Source organism: Budorcas taxicolor, chromosome 11, assembly GCF_023091745.1.
Source record: "Budorcas taxicolor isolate Tak-1 chromosome 11, Takin1.1, whole genome shotgun sequence".
Taxonomy (NCBI): Eukaryota; Metazoa; Chordata; class Mammalia; order Artiodactyla; family Bovidae; genus Budorcas; species Budorcas taxicolor.
Genome location: NC_068920.1, coordinates 68951480 through 68973596, shown reverse-complemented (window position 1 = coordinate 68973596; position 22117 = coordinate 68951480). Strand labels below are relative to the sequence as shown.

The 22117-nt window shown below is 41.7% G+C and overlaps 1 protein-coding gene across 1 annotated transcript in view; it reads right to left on the bottom strand.

Moving 5' to 3' along the window:
* Positions 1 to 253: 253 nt before the first annotated feature.
* Positions 254 to 22117, bottom strand: part of MRPS9 (mitochondrial ribosomal protein S9) — a 36651-nt gene continuing 14787 nt past the window's right edge. Inside the window, exons 5-11 of the mRNA XM_052647572.1 lie at positions 16231 to 16310; positions 7675 to 7760; positions 6493 to 6568; positions 3967 to 4135; positions 2919 to 3027; positions 1905 to 2074; positions 254 to 931 (exon numbers count right to left, since the gene is read on the bottom strand). Coding sequence (XP_052503532.1) covers positions 840 to 931; positions 1905 to 2074; positions 2919 to 3027; positions 3967 to 4135; positions 6493 to 6568; positions 7675 to 7760; positions 16231 to 16310 — 782 coding nt within the window. The 3' untranslated portion in view covers positions 254 to 839. The remainder of the gene's footprint in view (positions 932 to 1904; positions 2075 to 2918; positions 3028 to 3966; positions 4136 to 6492; positions 6569 to 7674; positions 7761 to 16230; positions 16311 to 22117) is intronic.

Genomic DNA, 22117 nt, shown 5'->3' with positions numbered 1-22117 from the left:
AACCCCTGCTCCCCCGGGCCAGCCCCTCACCACACTGTCCGCTGTATTCAGGGCTGCACACGAAGACCAGACTTACTCTCCTTTACGAAACCCCAAACCCGCCTCACACCTGTGGTTCCCAGTGTCACAGGGAGGGACCCCCAGGGCATTGTGCGAGCCCAGAGCCTCAGAACTGATTCATCCTGTGACTGCAAGCCTGTGTCCAACCTGGAGGGCACCATGCTCCATGAAATAAGCCAGACAGAGAAAGATGAACACTGTACGGGATCCCTTATACACAGAATCTTAAAGAAAAAAAAAAACAAAAACAAAAGTCAAACTCATAGAAACAAACAGAGGACTGGTGGCTGCCGGGGCCCGGGAGAGGCGGGCCTGTCGTCGTCAACAGCGACTCGGTGGGGCTCCTGACAAAGACACTCCGCTGGCTCCATTCTTTTTGACAAGCATCTCATCCCTCAATTGTGAAAAATGTGTAGCTGTCTGGAAAAGCGACAGCATGCGGAGGACGGAGCTCAAGTCTGCGCTCCTCTTAGGTCAGCGGTGTGGCTCCAGAGCTCAGATCCGTGGGCTGGGACTTCCCATCTGAGAAAGGTCTCCTGGCTGGGTTTTGCTGAATGTTCCTTTCAGATCGAATACGCCAGGAGTCTGAGTTAGGCTTTGAAAACTCTCTTCTGAAAAAGTTTTAAAAGTGAAGCAGCGGAACAAAGCTAAAACATTTTAAGTAATTATTTTCAGAAGGGACCTTCACAGCATTGCATCTTAGAGTAAGTCATCTCACGAGGCAGCCGCCCAGCCGGCCCTGGTCTCCCGTGCGCCCCTCGCTTTCCCACAAGGGACACTCAGCGCTTCTTCCAGGTGAACTTCCTCCGGGCGCCCTCCTGGCCTGGCTTCTTACGCTCTCGGACACGGGGATCCGTGGTGAGCAGTCCAGCTGTAGCATAAAAAGAGATGCCTTTAGGAATCACGGAAAACGCAGGGAGGCAGGTGAGTCGCGTGAACCAACAGGTCCTGGGGTAAGAGGAAGCACCCAGGCCCACGGCCGACTCCCGCCTCACATAAACCTCCAGACAGCAGTGTGCTTTCCCTCTTCGGGGCTATCTTCCTGATTTCTGGGACAAACACCAGGCACGTTATTTGAGTCTGCTTGTCTTCTGCTCTGAGAGCTATAATCAATTCCTTTTTGGTTTTAAAACTTGTTCAACTAAGGACAAAGCTGCTCCTGTGGTGGCATCACTAGTCACTGCAAGGAAAGCTGCGTGGCGCGCTTACCGTTACAGAAGCGGAAGTTTTACAGACACTGACTCTAAGGTCACACACTTCACCATCCAGGAGGTTTTTCTTTTCTACCTCTGGGCTCCATTATGTACAAGTAACATGACTTCATGAACACTTTTGAGAAAAGAAACTTCTACCTTTTAATCTGTGTGACAATAGTATTTCTTGGGACTTTGTTTCAAGATCTAAAAAAAATTAGAGTTGTGTTCTCAGCACAAGACTTCCATTCTGGGAGAGTAGAGTCAGTTTTGCTGGTGGCTCCCACTCTCCCAGTCCTCAGGCGTGATTACGAGTCACTCTCAGCCTCCATCCCTGATGTGTTTATAAGTATTACACAGGCTGGAGTTTTTCACTGTTCTCTTCACTCTTCCAACACTAGCACTTCTTTTCATTGTGTGCCAGGCTCACATATTTTGTTAAGAGTACTTTTAACGGCCACACAGCAAAGGCAAAACTTCACTTACCATATACCCATGGCTTTTGCACGTGCTCGACTTAAAAGCAGTGGAAAAAAACAGCAAGCTTGCATGGAAGGCAAACCAGACCTGTCTAAATAAATTCTAGTTGGAAAGATAAGTGATGACACCTTATTACTTTCCAGGGCTCACAGAAACTCAAACTAGCCGTACCTTGGCGCATCCATTCAACCTCGTCCTCGGTGATGAAGCTGCACAGGGCTCTGGCCATGGCCAGGCGGATGGCCCCCGCCTGCGACGACCGCCCGCCCCCTGACACCGTGCAGGTCACATCGTGTTTCCCAAGCCGGTCGAGGAAATGAAAGGGGAACATGAGCTGCTCTCTGAGGACATCACAAGAGGCGGAGTTAGATTTGCAGCATCTACCACGACTTCACAGAACGCTCACACTCCAGGCGTTTATAGGAACCACAACACGTGCAGAGACACTGCTGTTTCGGATACTCAGACGCCCTGAGAGTGGGGCCGGTCTCTTTTTTTCAGGTGCAGTGGCACACCCTGCCTCACTGAGGGGGAGTGACGATGCTACTAAGGGAAGCGCTGCTCACCTACTCGTTTGGGAGCTTAAACATGTATATGCTTTAATTCCTGAACCTTTTAAGACTCCCAAGCAAATGCTTATAAACATAAAGAAACTGAGAATAAAATTGAGAAAAAAAAAATCAGGAGATATGAGAGCACTTGCATCAGGGTGGTCAAAGTGAGAAAGAAGCCCCAGGAGGCGGGGTCTGCACAGTCAGGAGGCAGGTACCCAGAATACAGCAAACGTCTATGAGGACAGGGAACCACACCCCAAGGGGAGCAGCTAGAAACGGTCACTCCAGTAGTGATCTGCGTTAACCCGGACTGGAGCTTCTCTGGTGGCTCAGTGGCAAAGAACGAGCCTGATGCAGGAGGGGCAGGTTTGAGCCCTGGGTGGGGAAGATCCCTCGGAGAAGGGAATGGCAACCCACTTTAGCATCCTTGCCTGAGAAATCCCACGGACAGAGGAGCCTGGTGGGCTACGGGTCTAGGGGGTCGCAAAGGAGTCAGACATGACTTAGCAACTAAACAACAAAGAGAAGTAATTGGGCAAACATAAGGAAATCATAAGCCTTGTTGATCGGGATGTATCATGAAGTATATTTCCTTTAAAATCAAAAAGCCAAACCCAAACGCAGATCTCACCTGTCTTGGGTCACTGGGAAGTAGAGCAGGTAGTCGACCCCATTTATTTCTATCTTCCCACTTCCATGGCCATAAACAACCGCCTCCGCATTTGCAGTCTTTCTCTTACCTTGAAAAATACAAGACATCTACGCGGTGAACATCTTGGAAGACCAGTGCTCTGAGTGAGGCAAAACAACATTAATTTCCTCCCCTCAGAATAACAATACCTAACACTCTATATAGGAAAGTTCTATAATTATTACACATCAAACAAAAATAAAACAGGCAAACTACACCATAATTGATGTAGTGAACTTATTATGGGGGTGTTTTGTTCTTTGATCCCATTTTAGAAATATTACAATGATTCTAGTTTCAACCAAGTAATTCACATTTGTTTACATTATTTTTTTAAAATGAATTTACCTAGTATTCTTTTTAAATTAATAAGAATATACCTGAATCTCAACTGTAAATTTTTATAATACATGAACAGTATAATAAAGTATAACTAAAAGAAAAGGAATGAAAGGTTGAAATGAAATGAATCCTCAGGGAAGGTCACACTTCTTTGAAAATATTAACTGAAAATGACAAAGGAAATGATGTTAAACTTTCGCAGACGGATCATTTAATAGCTCAATTCTTTAAAGTGACACCACGTCAAATGGCTCTGGGCATCTACAAGGAAGATGTCAGCTGAGGACCTAAAGTTTTCGGGTTTCGTAGTTTTGGCATCTGACAGGCAGATTCGCTGAACATTTTCAGTGTATGTAAGAAAGCTCTGTGATAAATATGTTGTTGTTCCCACCAGTTGAAAATGGGAAAATACCAGGTGCTAATGTGATTGTGCAGGCTATGTGTCCACATCTTTTCTTGGGACATTAAAAGGTTCGGTTTTTCAAAATGTCAACAAGAATCTTAAAACCTCGGAAATCCAGTGTAACAACAGCAAAAATAGACAAATGGACAAAATGAACAGCAAAGGGCGAGAGCGCACACCCCCCACCATCATCCCACCGTCTCCCCACGCTCGGGGGCGCGCCTCGTCTCCAGGGCGTGTTACCTTGGCCTGTGCTGAAGGCCATGCCCTGCTCGTCATACTGCAAAGGCTCGATCAGATGCTTCTTCGACTGAACGGTCACTGTCCTGCGGAACCTGCCCACAAATTCCTCTTCAGCTGCATCGCACGGCAAGGCTGATAACCTTTCCAGCAGCCGGATGAACTGTGCGTACTGCAGACAATAAAAATTCATTAGGAGATGGGGGTGTAATTGCATTTGCTGAGTTTTTTCTATTTTTATATACTTGATCTTTCCAGTGCTGCTTTTCTTGATGAATTCTGACAGGATGACACTTGCGCTGCTTCTAAAACAGCGTGCAGGCGTGGCATCCTCCCTGGGCACCTCTGGTGCTCAATCTTTTCTTTCGAGAAACAAACAGATAAACCTTTCAAAGAAAAATCCATTTCTCTGAACTGGGATATTACAAGAAAGTGAAATTTAAATTCCGTTTCAAAAAAATATTTAGATGATCTTTGAGTGTGACTTCTACTCTTTTACTAGAATTGCTATCAAGAGGAGCTTCATAAATAATTTCCAGTGAGTTTCGCACAGTAAAATGGGGAGAGTCTGATTTTGAGAAAATGTACCTCTTAAATTATATTTCATAATACACTTGGCAACTATATCTTTAGCTGTTCAAGCTGTGTTACTTTAATGTTTATGATTTCCTTTAAAACTGAACAATCAAGCTATTTAAAAATTCAAGAGATACTTGACTTAAAGGGCAACCTCTTGAAATAAATTATCCTTGCTACTCTGTGCATTTTTTTAATAGTTCTTGAACATGTGATTAGAAAGTAAACAACTTGGTATTAACCCCTTAAAATTAGAAGCCAGAGTAATCACTCTAAAGTGTTTATGCAGAAGGAAACAACCGACACTTGACATCCTTGGTGAGCAGAGTGTGAAACCCAGTTTTTTGATAACCTGATTTATGTTTTTGCCAACCCTAAAAATCAGGCTCGCCTTTATGACCTCTGCCTTTATAGTGAAAATCTGCCACTAATGACTTAAAATATATAAAAATCACACATGTAAGATTCAAAGGGCTGCTTCAATGATTGCCTCCAAGGATGTTATGAGAGAAGCAGTCTAAGGAAGGGTGAGATACTTAGGCACCCAACCTGGTGGAGCTCCATCGCCTCCATTCACCGCTGTCCTTCCCCAGCTGCTCTCAGTTCCCCTGAATGTGCCGTGACACCCTCAAACCCACAAGTAGGTAACTAGAGCTGTGACAAAGCCATGCTCAGGAATTGGGATCATGAGTCGAGCTATCACTGACCACTCCTGCCTCCTTCATCTCAACACCAGTTGTCAGCTTCAGGATTTCTTCCATTATCCAACTGTCCAAAGTACAAAGACCCCACATATTTACAGATAGATAGATGAATAGATGAGCTTATATATTTGGTTGTTTTGTTTTCATGGCTGCGCACCTTTAACAAAGTCTTCGGGATATTTCCAAAATGAAAACAAACTTGTTATTTTATAAAAAATGAAAGCAGCCAGGAAATGGGAAACACAGAAATGATGCAGTCAGTTAAGATGCAAAAGAGATCTTTTTTTTCAGCTGCATCCAATGCAGTAATACCAACCTGGCAGTCAGGCTATTAGAAATTAATTCCAGCTCTACCACTCACCAAATGTCCAACACCTCAGTTTAGCAAATTGCAACTTTTCCAACACATTAATTTCTATAATAACTTAAATGAAGAACAGAGAAATTTAAGTATATGACTTAAAATCTACACGGTGGCAAGGTACCAACAATGTCAGTCACTGCCGTGGGAAGGAAAAAACCTTTCTTGAAACAATTTGTGAAATTTATCTACACTCTCATCTTCTAGAAATAATCTAAATCCAGAACATCAACATATTTAAAACATCAGATTTCCTCTGATAATTTTGGCATATGCTGGAATACTGAGCAAAATAAGAATCTGGCTGAGACCTAACCAAGGATCACCATCTTTATACGCTTTTGGGAGCCTGCTAAAAATGTATATTCCTGGGTGAGGCCGGTGGAAATTCTGGGCAAGGCCTGGACCGTAGGAAACCACATTTTGTTCCCAGCATTCCAGGTGATCCTGACACTGGTGGTTTTGCCGAATCTAAGAAATGGCCATACAGATACTGCATATGCTAAGCAGGAAGGGAACCCTGTGCTTCGTTTCTTTCCTATTTCATCTGTAACGGCTCCTTATACTTACCATTGGCCTGTAAAATTAACACCTGCTCTATTGAAGGATGTAAAAAATGACACCCGCCACCCCCCGCCCCCCCAAGACAACAGGCAGAGAGATGGCCAGCGCACTTGCAGGGGAGGGTCTGGGTCTTCTAGGCTGCCACCTTCCTGGCCTATGGGGAGAATCAGCTCCAAATTTTTTTTTGTTTTTTTTAAAGGAAAACTGTCTTAGGAACACATGCCTCTTGAGGAATGTTACTATTAGGATCCTAAATATTAATATAGCAATTGTCTACAATCTTACGGCACAGGTCCCCTTAAATTAAAAAGATTAATTACTCACGTCTTGATCTGACAGTTTTTCTACTAACATTTCTTCCAGTTCCTCCTTAATCAGCCATCTGCTACCAATCGGGTCTCTGTTAAAATATCACATATATTCTCTTTTAAATTAACCATGCAATGAGAGTTATATCATGAAAGATCCCACAAGTAGTAGTGATTCTTGACGGGGAAACACACTTTTGTATTACTATTACACAGTTGTAAAACTCCATCCAAGTGAAGTTTTTTGAGATAGGTTATTACATTTCCTCAGTCTACTTTAAAAGAAGAGATACCCAGGCTAGCAATGTCCCATTGGCAGAGTTAGACTTGGCAGTGTGAAACTTGCTGGATATTCAAGTCACCAGGTTTCTCAAAAATTCAAATTGTGCTTGCTTTTCATAATTTGTTTGAAAGGAGAGGTTATGGAAGCACAGTAATCTGTCAGTGGACTAAAGCAGTAATGAACACAAAGAAAAGGCTAGGGATAGTACTTAACAGATTAAACTAGCTATGTTCCAAAACCTGGGTCTTTTGAAGAAGAGAAAACACAAGAATGTGCTGTGCTGTGTGCCCAGTCAGGTCTCCGTGGCCCCGTGGCCTGTAGCCCGCCAGGCTCCTCTGTCCATGGGATTCTCCAGGCGAGAATGCTGGAGTGGACTGCTACTCCTTCTCCAGGAGAGCTTCCCAACCCAGGGACTGAACCCACATTTCTTGTGTCTCCCCTGCATTGGCAGGCACGTTCTTTACCACTGTGTCATCTGGGTCAAAAATTTGTGTCTTTTGAATAAGAGGAAATATACGACTAACCAGTCCAAAATTTAAAACCAGTTGGTCAAGTTGATGGATCTAGTCTATCACTGTTTGCTAAATGGATGCACAAATCTTTAAACACAAAATACATAAAATACACACACACACACACATACACACACATACATATGCATACATACATAAGCACAAAAATTTTGAAGAAATAATATTCAAATATAGTAATTAAGTGCCATTTAATATATAAATCTGGAATGAAGTAATATAAAAACAATAACCTTAATATTTACATCCTCCCAAACAAAAAAACAAATTATAAAGATTAATGTTGAAATAATGAACACATTTTTAAGCTTTATGTAATGCCTAAGAAACACCAGTGGTAAGCGGTATGTTTTTAGTTAGTAGTTTAACGCAAAGAAGAACTTACTTGGTTTTAGGTTTTTCTGAAAACAGACCTTTGGCTCGCAGCTGGTCCTGGCGTTCTTCTACATGGAGCACCTTTCCATACGCTTCCTGTGGCAAGTAAAACACACGCTAAACCGAGAGACTGCACGTTCTCGCCACTACTTTCTCCTCCCTTTGAGTCCCCCTCATCTCAAAAGTACCCCTCCTCAGTTCTCAAGTCACAGCTGCACAGCAAGTACTGCTGAAAACGCTTTCCCACAATGACCATCTCTCACTCAAGCTGGAGAATGGGACAGTAACTTCAATGAGAATTCCGTATTCTGCATAGCAACACACTTCAGCTGAATTTAGATAGCTCCACAAAAGGCTTACAACTAGCTCAGTGAGGATATTAAACACAGAGTAAAGTTACAAACGATTTATTTTCCTTAAGAGCTCCTCAAACAAAACCAAAAACTTTCCTTAAAAAATTCCTAATTTATACAGCCACATGCCTTTAAACTTGGGAGAAATGCCAGTAAAAATTATACTTGCCACTGAGCAACTTTTCTAATATTTAACACTTATGTAATAGTTAAGTCTTCACCATGTAGTCTGTGTCTTTAAAAGTTCTCTATTAATATTTACTTCTCATTATTTGATTTCTATTAATTTACTTTCTAGCAAAGACTTCAAATGTATGTCACCTGTTAAACTGTAATGCAAGTAAGGGAAATTTACCATTTTGTTAGAATTGTAAAAAAGCAATAATCTGGCAACAAAAGTGATTAATAAAATACATTTTTCCAGGAAATGAGTTTACAACAAGCAGAATAATGCAACTGTCTCCCAGTTTTTTTTGACTGAGCCTATCTGAAGACTCATGTTGAATCGGTGTGCATTCATTTATCATTTCATACTAATTTCAAGTGCATATTTGTTTATAATATATTAATCGAAGGAACAGACATGCTCAAAGGATGAACTAGAGATCTCAGAAGACACAACTGGTTACCCCGAGATGCCTGTCCGTATTTCAAACAGTCTTAATGATCTCCGCTTGGGGTCAACCTTGTGTGGATGCTGATCAGAGCACTATTTTATATTCAAAGCTGCCGAAAGTCTGCTCTAAGAACGGGAGTGTCCCTGGCTGCTGCCTCTGTACTGACCAGTGCTTCCATTTTATTATCTTCATTCTGCAGCCTCTTCTCAGGAATCCATTTCTTTCAAGTGGAAAAGGGAGAAAAGGCAGACGAAGGAAGAAAGGATGTAAGGGCTGCACCTTTGATTTGCATAAATATAGGTGAGAAAAGCCCAGATCATACTCCACGGGCTAGGAAGGGTGAGACGAGGACAAAGCTCATTTTCTATGGCTGGGAGACTCCTGAGAGTGTGTTTTGTGTTGCTTGTTCTTGGAAGGAGAGAATTGATAACTTAGACGAGAAGAAGAAAAGCAGCCACATGTAGAAGCCGGGCTGAGCATCTCCGACACAGTGAAGAATCACTAACCGGTCAGAGGTTCTACGGCTGAGGCCCCGTCAGCAGCAGCAGCTAAGCCAAACACCAGGTCAGAAACACACCGTCTCAGGCTCCACCCCAGACTTCCGGAAGAGGAACCTCTGACATGGGCTCACTGATCTGTTAGAACCATGCCCTGGAGTAATGTACACTGAAGTCTAGGTTTAAACACCGGAACTATGGAAAGAAATTAGGTTAATTCAATTCTATTGTCCAGATTAAAAATAACTACCTCTACAACTTGGATAGCAAGATCAAACTGGTCAATCCTAAAGGAAATAAACCCTAAATATTCATTGCAAAGACTGATGCTGAAGCTCCAATACTTTGGCCGCCTGATGCGAAGAGCCAACTCACAGGAAAAGACCCTCATGCTGGGAAAGACTGAAGGCAGGAAAAGAAGGGGACAACAGAGGATGAGATGTTCGGATGGCATCCCTGACTCAACGGACCTGAGTTTGAGCAAGCTCTGGGAGACGGTGAGACACAGGGAAGCCTGGCGTGCTGCAGTCCATGCAGTCACAAAGAGCTGAACACGACTGAGCGGCTAACACACCCAGCTTGTTAAAGATCTATTTAATTTTCTGGAATAACCAAGGCGACAAAAACAAAAATAGTCGACCTGCTTCATATGTAAGTTTCAAGTCAAAGTTTGGGCTGCTAAAGCTGTTATCATTTGCTGGTGACTTCTGAGCAATTTTTACATTAAGGCCACATTTTTCTTAAACTTTTCACTCTGCTATTATCTTCTGCAGTTCATATTTAGTTCCACAAAAATGCATAAATAGTGTATGTAAAATCACCAGAAAAAACATCGAAAATGAGAAAAACCACCCATGAAGGTACATGTCAAATTTCGAATATGCTAAGTTCTAATCATTTATGGAGCTTCCCTGGTGGCTCAGATGTGCTTTGACAGTTGTGATCCATCAAGTTACATAATGCTCACATTAAAGCCCTTCATTCAGTTCTCTAAATATTTAGGAAAATATATGTAAAGTACTTGGCACAGTGCCTGGCCTATAGCAATGGCCAAAAAAGGACACAGGGGTGAGGTATGGTGTTTAAGGTGTTAAATACGCAAAACCATTATATGTGCACGCCGTTTCTACCTTTCTTTCTCTTCCAAATAATAAACCCGCTCTTCAGAGTCTGTCCTGGCTACTCTGAGACAAGAGTCGTCTGGAAAGTACACCCTACAGCTTCAGCTCCCTGAAGAGGTGTGTGTACTAATTTACATCAGAAAATCCTCGAGAGTATAAAATACGCCAGGCACTGTCAACATCACAGATTATCAGGACTGGCTTCTGGTCTATTGTTCAATTTCCACTTAATTTTTAAGGGGCGCTAGAGGATTAGCCGTGACCCCAGCTATGCTAAGTTTATATACTGTATTTAATAGTATAATTTTCAAATATGACAGGAATAACCCAGATGTGAAATGCTGAATCATTAATCACAGCTATGATTAATATTTCATAAAATCAAAGCCAGTCTATCCACCCCTCATGTCATCAGATTTCCATAATGTATGAGTCGCATTTAGAAGGTGCCTAATTTGAAAATACCAGATGCTCAGGGTGCAAAAAAGAAATGCTTAAACTAAACTCTTCCAAGAGCATGAGCAATACGATTTTTAGTCTAAGAAATCTGATTTTAGTCTTCCCAAATCTGTTTTGGTTTATTAATCATGTAGAAGTCCCAATTTTAGGAAGGGCAAACAAATAACATTTCTAAAGTCTGTATATATACATTTTTTTGATATACAAAATATATACAACTAACAGTAATTATCATCTTAGATACTAGTTCAATACAGTTGAGATTTTAAAATGTTTGTTGGGAAAAAGAAAATCACAGAAAATAAATTTCCTAAATAACAATCTTCTCAAAATTTTTTGGCTACTGGCATATACAAAACCAACTGAAATGAATGTAATATAATTCATTTCTCATGGATTTCATCATGCTATTTATCTAGAGTTCCAAGAGACATATTTCCACAGGAGACCATGACTATCACTTCATGAACACAGTATGCTATACAGGTAACACTTCATGTAATGCTATTCAGCACAAACAAAAGTCTCACATATAGGTCATGCAGACAAGTCCTCTGGGAAAGTACACACCAGGAGTAATTACACAGGAGTGCTTGTGACTCGATCCCATACATTTTCACTACCTAAAGCTCCATCATATACTTAGAAAAATAATCTTATCATTACAAAAGAAGTGATCTGATTGAAATCAACAGAGGCAGTAAGTTGAATCGGTTTTTAAAAATTGATTTTCCTAATTGTTACACTTAGAACATACAAGATCCACAACAGTAATTATTCACATGTGAGGAAAATGTATATTAAGGATACTTCCAGAACAGCAGATGCTGTTACTGAATTAGTTACCAAAGGAACTCTCCACAATTCTTGCCTGGAGAATCCCACGGACAGAGGAGCCTGGTGGGCTACACGCAGTCCAAAAGGTCACACGGAGCTGGCCACAGCTGAAGCGACACAGCACGCACAGATGCAGGTCAAGAAGGACTGAGGACAGCACGCAGATGCATGCCAGCCTGGTCTGCAGCTTTCTAAAAGGAAGCCCTGAGTGTAGTTGCAAAGCAGAATTCTCTAATACCTCACTGTGGGAAGGGTCACTGCTTTAAGTCCATTTCTAAGAAGTGCTGCTTCACAAGTTTTGAACATGCACTACCAGGTGACAGGGAGGATGGAAACCAAGGAAGAACTCTGGGGTGCCAGGTCCCTAGAACTTCCGTTAGTTGGGTCTGCAGCACCATAAGTGGGCATACACATCCCTCTGGGGCTGCTGTGTGAACCCAGAAGTTATTCAAGTCACTTAAAATAAACTGGAGAATTTCTACATAAGCTAGGCAAATGAATCCTGTTTATACCTACACTATCAGGATTAGAATCACTTTCTCTTTTTTTTCCACATTTTAAACTTTCTCCCCAATTGGGTAGAATAGTTTAAGTATATAATAATCTACTTATTCCTTAATTTGATCCTTCTTTGGGTAAAAATTTCATCTGTGGCCATATACTTGCTTTGAATTATAGAAATATTCTGGCAATACTCCAATGTTTACTGTAAGACAAGTCATGAAATATAAATGAGGTTTCTAAATTCCCAGTGTAGCCTTTAGAGATGAAGAACTTTATCTTAAAGGTTGTGGTAGGGAGAGCTGATGGATAATTTCAATAAATGCTGAATGTTTCTGACAGCTTACAGTGTTTTCGAAGTGTTTCACACCCTTTCCTGAGCTCTGGTTTCATGGGATGTGAAAAGGTGTTCTGGGTGGAGAGGTTTCAGGTCACTTCCTTTACTATCTTTTTTCATTCTGCTCCTGAAAGCTTAAATCATGTCTGAGAAGTACACAAATTCTACTGGTAAGTGGCTATTAAGGAGATGGAAAGTCATCTACTTTGGGTAAAAAAGACAGATGAGCAGGGCTGTCCAGCATGGAGCCCCTTAATCCTCCACAGTGATCCTTTGAGAAACCATAAGGCTCTCATTTCCTCTTACTTAAAACGACCTTTACTGTTTAAGAATTTACTTGTTAGTAGTGTTTCACACTTCATTCACTACATATGTACATCTTACTCACTCTTTTGTAAAATAGATGGTTTTTATTGACTTTCCCAGGAACCTGGAGACAGGTGTGTGGCTGTGCCCCACAGGAGGGAGTTCCAGCCAACCTGCCTGTGAACTCTGAGGGTGTAACACACTCAGGGATAACATGCTCACTCAGGGTGTAACACACTCAGGGTGCAACCCCCAAGGACCAGGATGTGCTCCCACACCTTACATTCTCCCAGCAGTTTCACTTCCGGGCAAAACAACGAGCTGCTTCTTTCTGAGAATCCTCTGCTTCCCTCAAAACTGCCCCCACTTCTCCACAAAAGAACCGGTTGGACTAACTTCAGGCCAGTGGGAAACAGTGCTCACTAAAGCTTTTCGTCTCATCCTCAACTGGAAGCTGCAGCAGGCCCATGTTGTATAACTTTAACAGGCAGGCAGTGATCAGACACGGGAAAGCGGCTCCGACATCATTACAGAAGGTCAACAGATGCCAGAGAGGGCCCCCGGCAGAGCTGCACACAGGCTTGGGATTGGTGCTCTTCTGCCAAAAAGCCTGGCTGAGGATGCCCATGGCTCATGCCATCACAGACTGCCCAGGACATGGGAGAATCAGAGTCTGGCTTAGAGTCTTTCACCCTGCCACACGGAAAGAAATGACATCGACAGAAAGAGACGGTGACAACAGTGACTCACTTCCCGCCCACCTGTCACAGTCTTTGGGGGTTCGACGCCCTGGGCTGTGGTGGATGGTAGTGGGGGGACTCCCCTCCCCCACCAAGAGAGGGCAGAGCAACACAGGGAGCAGCTTCGAGGTATGCTGTCTTATATCACACGCGATGCTGACTCACCACAAACAGGGAGGGTTTAGCCACATAACATGGTTCAGGGTTACAAGCAGCTTCTCGCATAACACGGACCCACACCGGCCCGGCAAGGACCACAACTGTGAGTAACATCTGCCCTGCATGAGGTGCACGCGCTTGGTATGCACTTAGGGAAACCCCTATCCTTTTTTCTATACATACAATTAGTTTAAAATTTCATAAGGTGCATTTTTTGGAAAATACAAGATTTTATTAATTATCTGAATTAATATGCTCAAATTTAACCAATACATCTGTAATTCACAGGTGTAAACTGTTCTGATGGACAACAAAAACAAATACCAAACCCACAGTGTTTGGGGGTCAAAACACGCAACAGACTCTTAAGACAGACCTAAATTATTGGCTTTATCTAAAACATAGAAGCCCGAAGAACCCTCCTGTATGTAACGAAAGTGTATGATACATAAAGGAAGACCGTTGATAAACTAAGTGTAATCTGACATTTGAGTTTAGACTGGGGTAGTATCTGATCGGCTGAGAAACCGACCAGATTCTTGAGCGATCCCTATTAAAAACATATAAGGTTAGGCCTCTTCTCCGATGTGTAATTTCTTCATTATGATGGAATGCAACCGAATACCGTGCCCTGAGGTTGCTCGGTTTCAGCCCAGACAAATGCAAATGGCCTGTCGGGTGACAGCTGTTTGATAAGGCTCCTCTCCACGACCCGCACGCTTTACTTTTTCCCGTGAAACTTGGGATGAAAGGCAGAAGGCAGGAAGAGAATTAATGTAGCATACAGTCTAAAGGCAATGCTACAACCGTGATTAAGTAGAAAAGTTAAAAGGCACAGATTTTCCACAGCTTCGCTGCGTGCAAGCCATCCGTGTAACAAGCTGACAGCCGAGCGCGCCAGCTCCATCACCTCTCCGACAGCTACTGCGCGCACTGCGCCCCTTTTCAGGGGGAATTTGCGTCTGTACCATGAAGCGTTGTACATTATTTCTGAGCTCTGCAGGGGGCTCGAGTCCATATGGAACCTTCACAAATATTACCACAGATCAAACCAGAGGCGTCAGGAGGCAGATTTGACATACCTATTTAAATGAGCGGCAGGGGTCCCTGGGCTGCCGCAGGCGGTGCGGAGAGCCTGGGCGGAGAGCGCGGCCGGCTCCATTACTCAGCAAAGATGCCCTCCGCATCTATCATTCATTTCGTTTCTGCTGGGCAAGAAGCTCATTTGCCCAAGGTCAACAGAAAGTGAAAGGAAGGTTTTCTTTTTTTCCACGCCCCTCCCCAAGAAATAAATGCTCCTGACAACTGGGATTCTATCCTCTGGCTTTGCAGAGCACAAACACCAGCCAGCTTGACAAAGCAGAGTACCCATGTGCATGCGGGCCAAGCTGCCTCAGAGTGCACTAGGGCCACGGAGGCCTGGAGACTGTTTCTGTTAACTGGGAGAAATCATACATACTATAAATAAAATAAAACTTGACACCGTGTTCTAAAGATGAAGCGGGTTCTGTTGTTTAAAACTGGGTATTAGCATCCAGCCTTTTTTCACAGTAACTGTAGGAGATGCCCCAGTGTGTACACCATCAAACACCTGGGCTCTGAAAGAAAAATACAACCTGTTCCCAGGACAAGCAAATGCGGTGGGGGGTCAAAATGTAGTGAAATCACTTCTTTGTGGGTCCTCTAGACCCTGATTCTAACCTCATACACTGTGGTGGCCTATGAAAAGCAAATTGTATTTGAATAAGTAATCATTTCATGGCAAATAGATGGGGAAACAGCGGAAGCAGTGACATATTTTCTTTTCTTGGGCTCCAGAATCACTGCAGACAGTGACTATAGCCATGAAATTAAAAGACGCTTGCTCCTCAAAAGGAAAGCTATGACAAACCTAGACAGCGTATGAAAAGCAGAGACATCCCTTTGCCAACAAAGGTCTGTACAGTCAAAGCTACGGTTTTTCCAGTAGTCATGTATGAGAGCTGGACCATAAAGAAGGCTGAGCATCGAAGAACTGATGCTTTCAAACTGTGGTGCTGGAGAAGACTCTTGAGAGTCCCTTGGACTGGAAGGAGATCCAACCAGTCCATTCTAAAGGAAATGGGTCCTGGGTGTTCATTGGAAGGACTGATGTGGAAGTTCCAAAACTCCAGCCACTTGATGCAAAGAGCTGGCTCATTGGAAAAGATCCTGATACTGGGAAAGATGGAGGGTAGAAGGAGAAGAGGGGGACAGAGGATGAGATGACTCAGCGACTGAACAACAACGAGAGGGAAGGACTTTGCCTCTTTCCAGGTGAGTGAGTGCCCCATCACCCTGATGGTGTCTTTCCTGATTCTGGCTCTGTGATGCACACCCACACCTGGATACTGACCTGAGCATCTCTCTCTCAACACGACCTTCGGTAGTAAGTGTTTTAAGGACAAGCCATTCTGACATAAATTCTCTAGTGCTTACCTTTAGCAAAAATAAATTAATAAGATATAAAGCCTTTTAACATACTGTCTTACCTCCAGAAGTCTTACTTTTTGTCCATTATGAAACGTACTAGGTAAATTCTGAAGCTGAGCAAAATCCCTGGTATCATTAGTTACATAGTTAACAGCTCATATTATTTACCATAAATGTGATATACTTACATGCATTAATGAGTAGTATGACTGTTTGCCAGTGTAAAAGAGAAAATGAAATGGGCGGCCATCTTCTCCCCACTGGATAGCTAATAAAAACCAAATGAAAACAAATAAGCAAAAATAAAAATACAGAGACCAAATAGCCTGCATTTAATTGTGGTTTTATAATTCTGCAATAAGACATGCTTTTAATTCTGATTAACTTTTAAAATAACAAAAAAAAAGCATTAATAATTAGAGTTGAGTTTGGCAGGTTTAACCTAAACTTAGGATATTTAATATTTCATACCTGTTGATACAAAACAATGTTTATATTCGATAAAACATTCCTAAACATTTCACCATGAGGGTTTCCATAATTTGTTTTAAATTAACACACAAAATACCAGTATTCTCTTGCTAGAACAAAACAATTTATGTTTGGTTATTAATATAAGGCACTCCCATATTCTTGAAAAGGAACAGCGATAAAGTCAAATGTAATACAGTCAGGAAAATATAACACAGAAGAGAACAAAACGGATTTGTCTGCACCACTGTTTGTTTCAACTCTGTGGTGACATACCTCCGAGAGTTTAAGAAGTCTAAAGTAGAAGGGGCCCCACAGATGTTATGTGTGCTTCCTTTTGAAATACAGATAATCGTTCACATCTGATCAAGCTGAGAAATGGCGTCGCAGCAGTAGAGGAAGCCAACACTAACTCCACGTGCTTGTATTTGTGCGGCAATGTTACTCTGTTAACCACTGGCAAGAACTCCGAACACAGAGGTTACACTATTGCACAGGTTGTAACGCTTTTCTCCTAATCTGCCTGCCTTCTGACCTTGTCTGGGATGTCCTTCACAGTTAAGATATGCACAGTGTGGCAGGGGACTCTGCCCTGCTCCTTCATGGCGGTGCTTCTCAACTGCTTTCCCATTATCATCCCTACTAAGGAGCCCTTACTAGACCCTTTCTCCCTCATCGCCTGTCTCCCCAGGAAAGCTGAACACTGTAGATACACTGAATATCTGCTGACATGCACTGTGGCCCTTTCCAGGGCCACAAACATAGTAACAGCTAAGATTTTTTTTGCCTCCTATGAACCAATTTACACTCTCTTGGGGGCAATACCATCCTCTTTGAGAAAACCTGCTCTAAGACTCTGGGCTGTCTAAAAACTATTTTCCTATATACTATCTTCTGGAATTTTTGTATGTTTTCCTGATCAGAAATTTAATCAACATGCAATTTATTAATACATCTGTGAGGCAGAAATCCAAGTACCCCCTATTCTGTCCAACAAAGAGGGTCATTACTCCATCAGTTTTTTAAAAATAATATGCTTTTTTGGTTTGAAATACCAGCTGTACAGCATGTAGGGTATCTTCCTCTTCTGGGATAACTGGATTATACACAGGCCAGTTTAAGTGAATACACTTAAAATGAAGGCCATTTTATAATAAATGGTGGAAAACAGGTGTGTACTGGTATCTCACTGTTGCTTTAGTTTGTATCTTCCTGAAGCATCTTTTCATCTGCTTTTTTCCACCATCTGAGTATGTTCTCCGGTGATGTGTGCTATGGTCTCTGGCTCATTTTTAAATCAGGTGGTTGTTTTCTTATTGTTGAGTTTTAAGAGTTCTTCATACATTTTAGGTAACAGTCCTTTATCAGATGTCTTTTCTAAATATTTCTCTACCGTCCTATGGCTTGTTTTTTCATTCTCTTGACCATGTTGCTCATAGAGCAGAAAATTTTAACTGTAATGATATCCAATTCATCAATTCTGTCATGAACCATGCCTTCAGCGTTGTATCTAAAAAGCCAGGGGCAAACCCAAGTCTTCTAGGGTGCTCAGTACTGGTTCAGTTTCTCTAATAGGTGCAGGCCTATTCACACTGTCTACTTCCTCATGCTCAAATCTCAGCAGATGGCCTTTCAGTGAACTGGCCCATTTCATCTGGGTTATCAAGTGGGTGGGCACAGAGCTGTTCACAGTATTCCTTGATTATACTTTTAATGTCCCAGGACCAGAATCGCTGCCCCCTTCCTTTGCTGATAACAGTATTGTGTCCTCTCTCCCTTTTTTCAGCTATGCCTGGCTAGAAGATGATCAGTTTGACTGTCTTCTCAAAGAACCAACTTTTGGTTTTGTTCATTTTCTCCCCTAATTTCCTTTTTTTCAATTTCACTGACTTCTCTTCTAACTTTTAATGTCTCTTTTCTTCTGCTTACTCTGATTTAACTTGCTCTTCTTTTTCTACTTTCCTCAGATGGATGTTTAGATAACTGAGTTTAGATTTTCCTTCTTTTCTAATACATGCATTCAGTGCTACAGATTTCCCTCTGAGCACGGATTTGGCCCACTCTTATCTTTATAATCTTTCAGATATTAGAATCCCCTCAACAGAAGCAAGCTTAGAGACTACTGTTCTCGATTCCTTACTGCATTTACATATGCCCACCTTCTGAGACAGAGATGCTTGTTGTATGTAAGTACAAGTGGCATCTCTTGACCTACGAAAATATTTGTCGCTCTATTAGACAGTGTGTAATTGAAAGAACTTAGGCTGCAAAGTCACACTTTCTTGGTTTCTGACTTTCTTGGTTTGTTACTTTCTTGGTTTGTTTTTTAGCTTCTTTACTTAATAGTTGTGACCTTAACTGGGTTATTAACTCTTTTGTGAGTCAGGCTGCTCATTTGTGGGGGAAAAAAAAAGAAAGAAAACCACAAAATAATCATGAGGATTATGAGAATAAATGAGCAATACTTAAAACACATATAAAAAATACAAATGGCATCCAGCTGCATTCACATCACACACCTGCTGCAGACGGAATGTCTGTGCCCCGCCCCCACCTTGCAAGAGCTTTGAGCCCCATGGAGAAGCCGCTGCAATGAGAAGCCTACATACCATAAGTACAGAGTAGCCCCCACTTGCTGCAACTAGAGAAAGTCCACGCAGCAGCAAAGACCCAACACAGCCATAAATGAATAAATAAAATAAATAAAATAATTTTTAAAATTTTAAATTTTAAAAAATTTTTATTTTGAGGATAATCCAAATGCTCTGCTGATGAAAATTCATCTTCACCAAAACAAGGTAAACTGAAGGAAACTTCTGGTAAAACAAGGAAACTGAAACATAACCCTCCGAACTGAATTAAATATTGTCAAGCAAACATTTGGAGTTTTTGGAGAACACTTTGAATCAACAGCTCAAAACTGAAAACAGAATGGACAAAAAAACTCAAAGAAATGAGACAGCTTGATTAAATTCAGGGGAGAAATGTAGACTAGCTCATAAGTAACTTAAAAGAGAATAGACTAACACATATTAAAAAAAAAAAAGGAAACAACCAAAGAAATGAAAATGAGATAAAGAAGTTAAGAGTCAGAGTTGGTGTGACTGATCTGGAAGACAATCAAGGAAGGAATAACACTTATATAATTGCAGTCCAAAGGAAAAGAATTAAAAGCGGAATAGAACTAAAATTTGTAACTGTTTAGAGAACTATTTCTGGATGTAAGGACTTGAATCTACCTTTTGAAAGAACTATCACCACTGTAATCTAACCCTCAATAATAATCAATGGATGCCATATTTTCATAAAGCTACTAAATAGACAAAAAACCCTTTAGGCCACCGGGGGAAGATGACTCGCACAAAACTTCTCAAAAACTACAGGCAAAGCAAGGCAACAAGGGAGCAGCATTTTCAAGTAACTCAAGAAAAGAAGTATGAACCAGAGACTTTCTCCTTCAGCTAAGCTGTCCTCCAAGTATCAAAGCTATAAAGAAACAATTTTAAAAACTTAAGAATTTGTATCTGGGAGCCCTTTTGGAAAATCTACTAGAAAATGAATGGACTGCATTCAACCAACAGATGACCAGGGAAACCTTAGCAAAAGGAGTTGTGGACAGCATTTAATCTTCCACACTGGAAAACAAGAAAAACAAGTTCTCTACCTACTAAAGCTGTTGTGAAAATTATGAGTTATGCACGCAAAATACTGAGAACTGTACCTGGTCTGCTCTAAGTTTCAATACATACCAGTTACTGTAATTCAGGACACTTCAAATCAACTAGAATCGAGTCACCCATGATGATTTTATACTTTTAAATACCCTCTGAATATCATGACGGACATTATGTTGTCCACTTAGGTCTTCTTCTTCCATTCACCAGACTTGCTAGCACTTGATCAATTTCACTGGTTTTTCAAAGAGTTGAGTGAGTGAAGTGAGTGAAGTCGCCCAGTCGTGTCCGACTCTTTGCGACCCCATGGACTGTAGCCCACCAGGCTCCTCCCTCCATAGGATTCTTCAAGCAAGAGTACTGGAGTGGGTTGCCATTTCCTTCTCCGGGGGATCTTCCCAACCCAGGGATTGAACCCATGTCTCCTGCATTCCAGGCAGATGCTTTAACCTCTGAGCCACCAGGGAAGTCCAAAGGGTTAGTTGGTTCTATCTGTCCTACCCTTTCTTTTAAATGTCTTTAATTCAATCATCCTTTTCATGCTTTCTCTGCCTTCTTGAACTGACTACTGTTCATTTTATTTCTAGTCTTTCTCAATGCTTAATAAATACATTTCCCTCTGTGTTAAACACTGTCCATATCCCATAGGGTTTAATATGAACTGTCATATATTTTTGAACAGTCTGTAATCTCAATTTTGATTTCACTTTAACCCCAAAGTTTTACAGTTCTAATCCACGTAATTTCTATTTTTATAATTTGTTGGGTTTTCTCTACAACCTACTGCATCATAATTCTATTAATATTCCACTGGCATCTGCATAGAAAATGTATTCTTTGTACTTCAATCTGTAGCTATAAAATCATGCTGTGTTACTCGAATTCTTTAGAGCCTTAGTTAACAGCTTTTTGCTTTAAATGTTTCCATGCTAAATGCCTGGTGCAAAAAGGTTCATGGTCGTCAAAGCCACTTAATGGATATTAGGTTTTATCAATATAAATTAACATTCCTGTCTCACCGAACCATTCCCTAAGCTCCCTGAGTTCCATTCTGTCTGGTATTAGGTGTTCCTCTTTGCTTCTGTCATCAACCGGGTACATATCTTTGTTTTTCCCAATAATTTTTTAATCACTTGCTTTAAACAGCAGAGCAGGACTTTATGTTAACTCAATCTAGAAGCTTCCATCTTTTCATAAAGGGAGTGGGAGCACACTGAAAGTGCCATAATCTATTCAAATCTAAAATTCAATGATATTTTTTAACATAAAAATCAATTTGTTCTATATTTACAAAGTATAGCAAAATTGGTAAGTAGGTCAACAGACAGATGGCAAATTCTAGCTGATTCTAAAGGTACAGTGTCTGAAGTGAAAGTGAGTGTTACTTGCTCAGTTGTGTCTGACTCTTTGCGACCCCATGGACTGTAGGTAGCCAAGGCTCCTCTGTCCATGGAACACTCCAGGCCGGGAATGCTGGAGTGGGTAGCCATGCCCTTCTCCAGGGGATTTTTCCAACCCAGGGATCGAACCTGGGTTTCCTGCATTGCAGGTGGATTCTTTACCATCTGAGCCACCAGGGGAGCCCCCAAAACACAGATAAATGTAGTTAACTGAAATGTAAGAAAATCCTATCAACATGGACATGTTTCCAGGATAACACATGGGCATTTTGTAGGGACACACGGACATTTCACTGGTTACATTCCAGCTGACAGTAGCAAACACTTCCTACTACTGAGAAGGTGGTGTGACATCAAAGGACCAGGCTTAGAGGCGCAGATATACAAGAAGAGATGCAACCAACAGAGACGTAGAACAAAGAGAGGAAGAGACACAGGTGAGGAGCCCGAGAGGCTGAAAAAATGGAAAAACCGCTAAAACAGGGGGGAACATCACTATCATTACGATCATCTACAGAAAATCTCTAAGT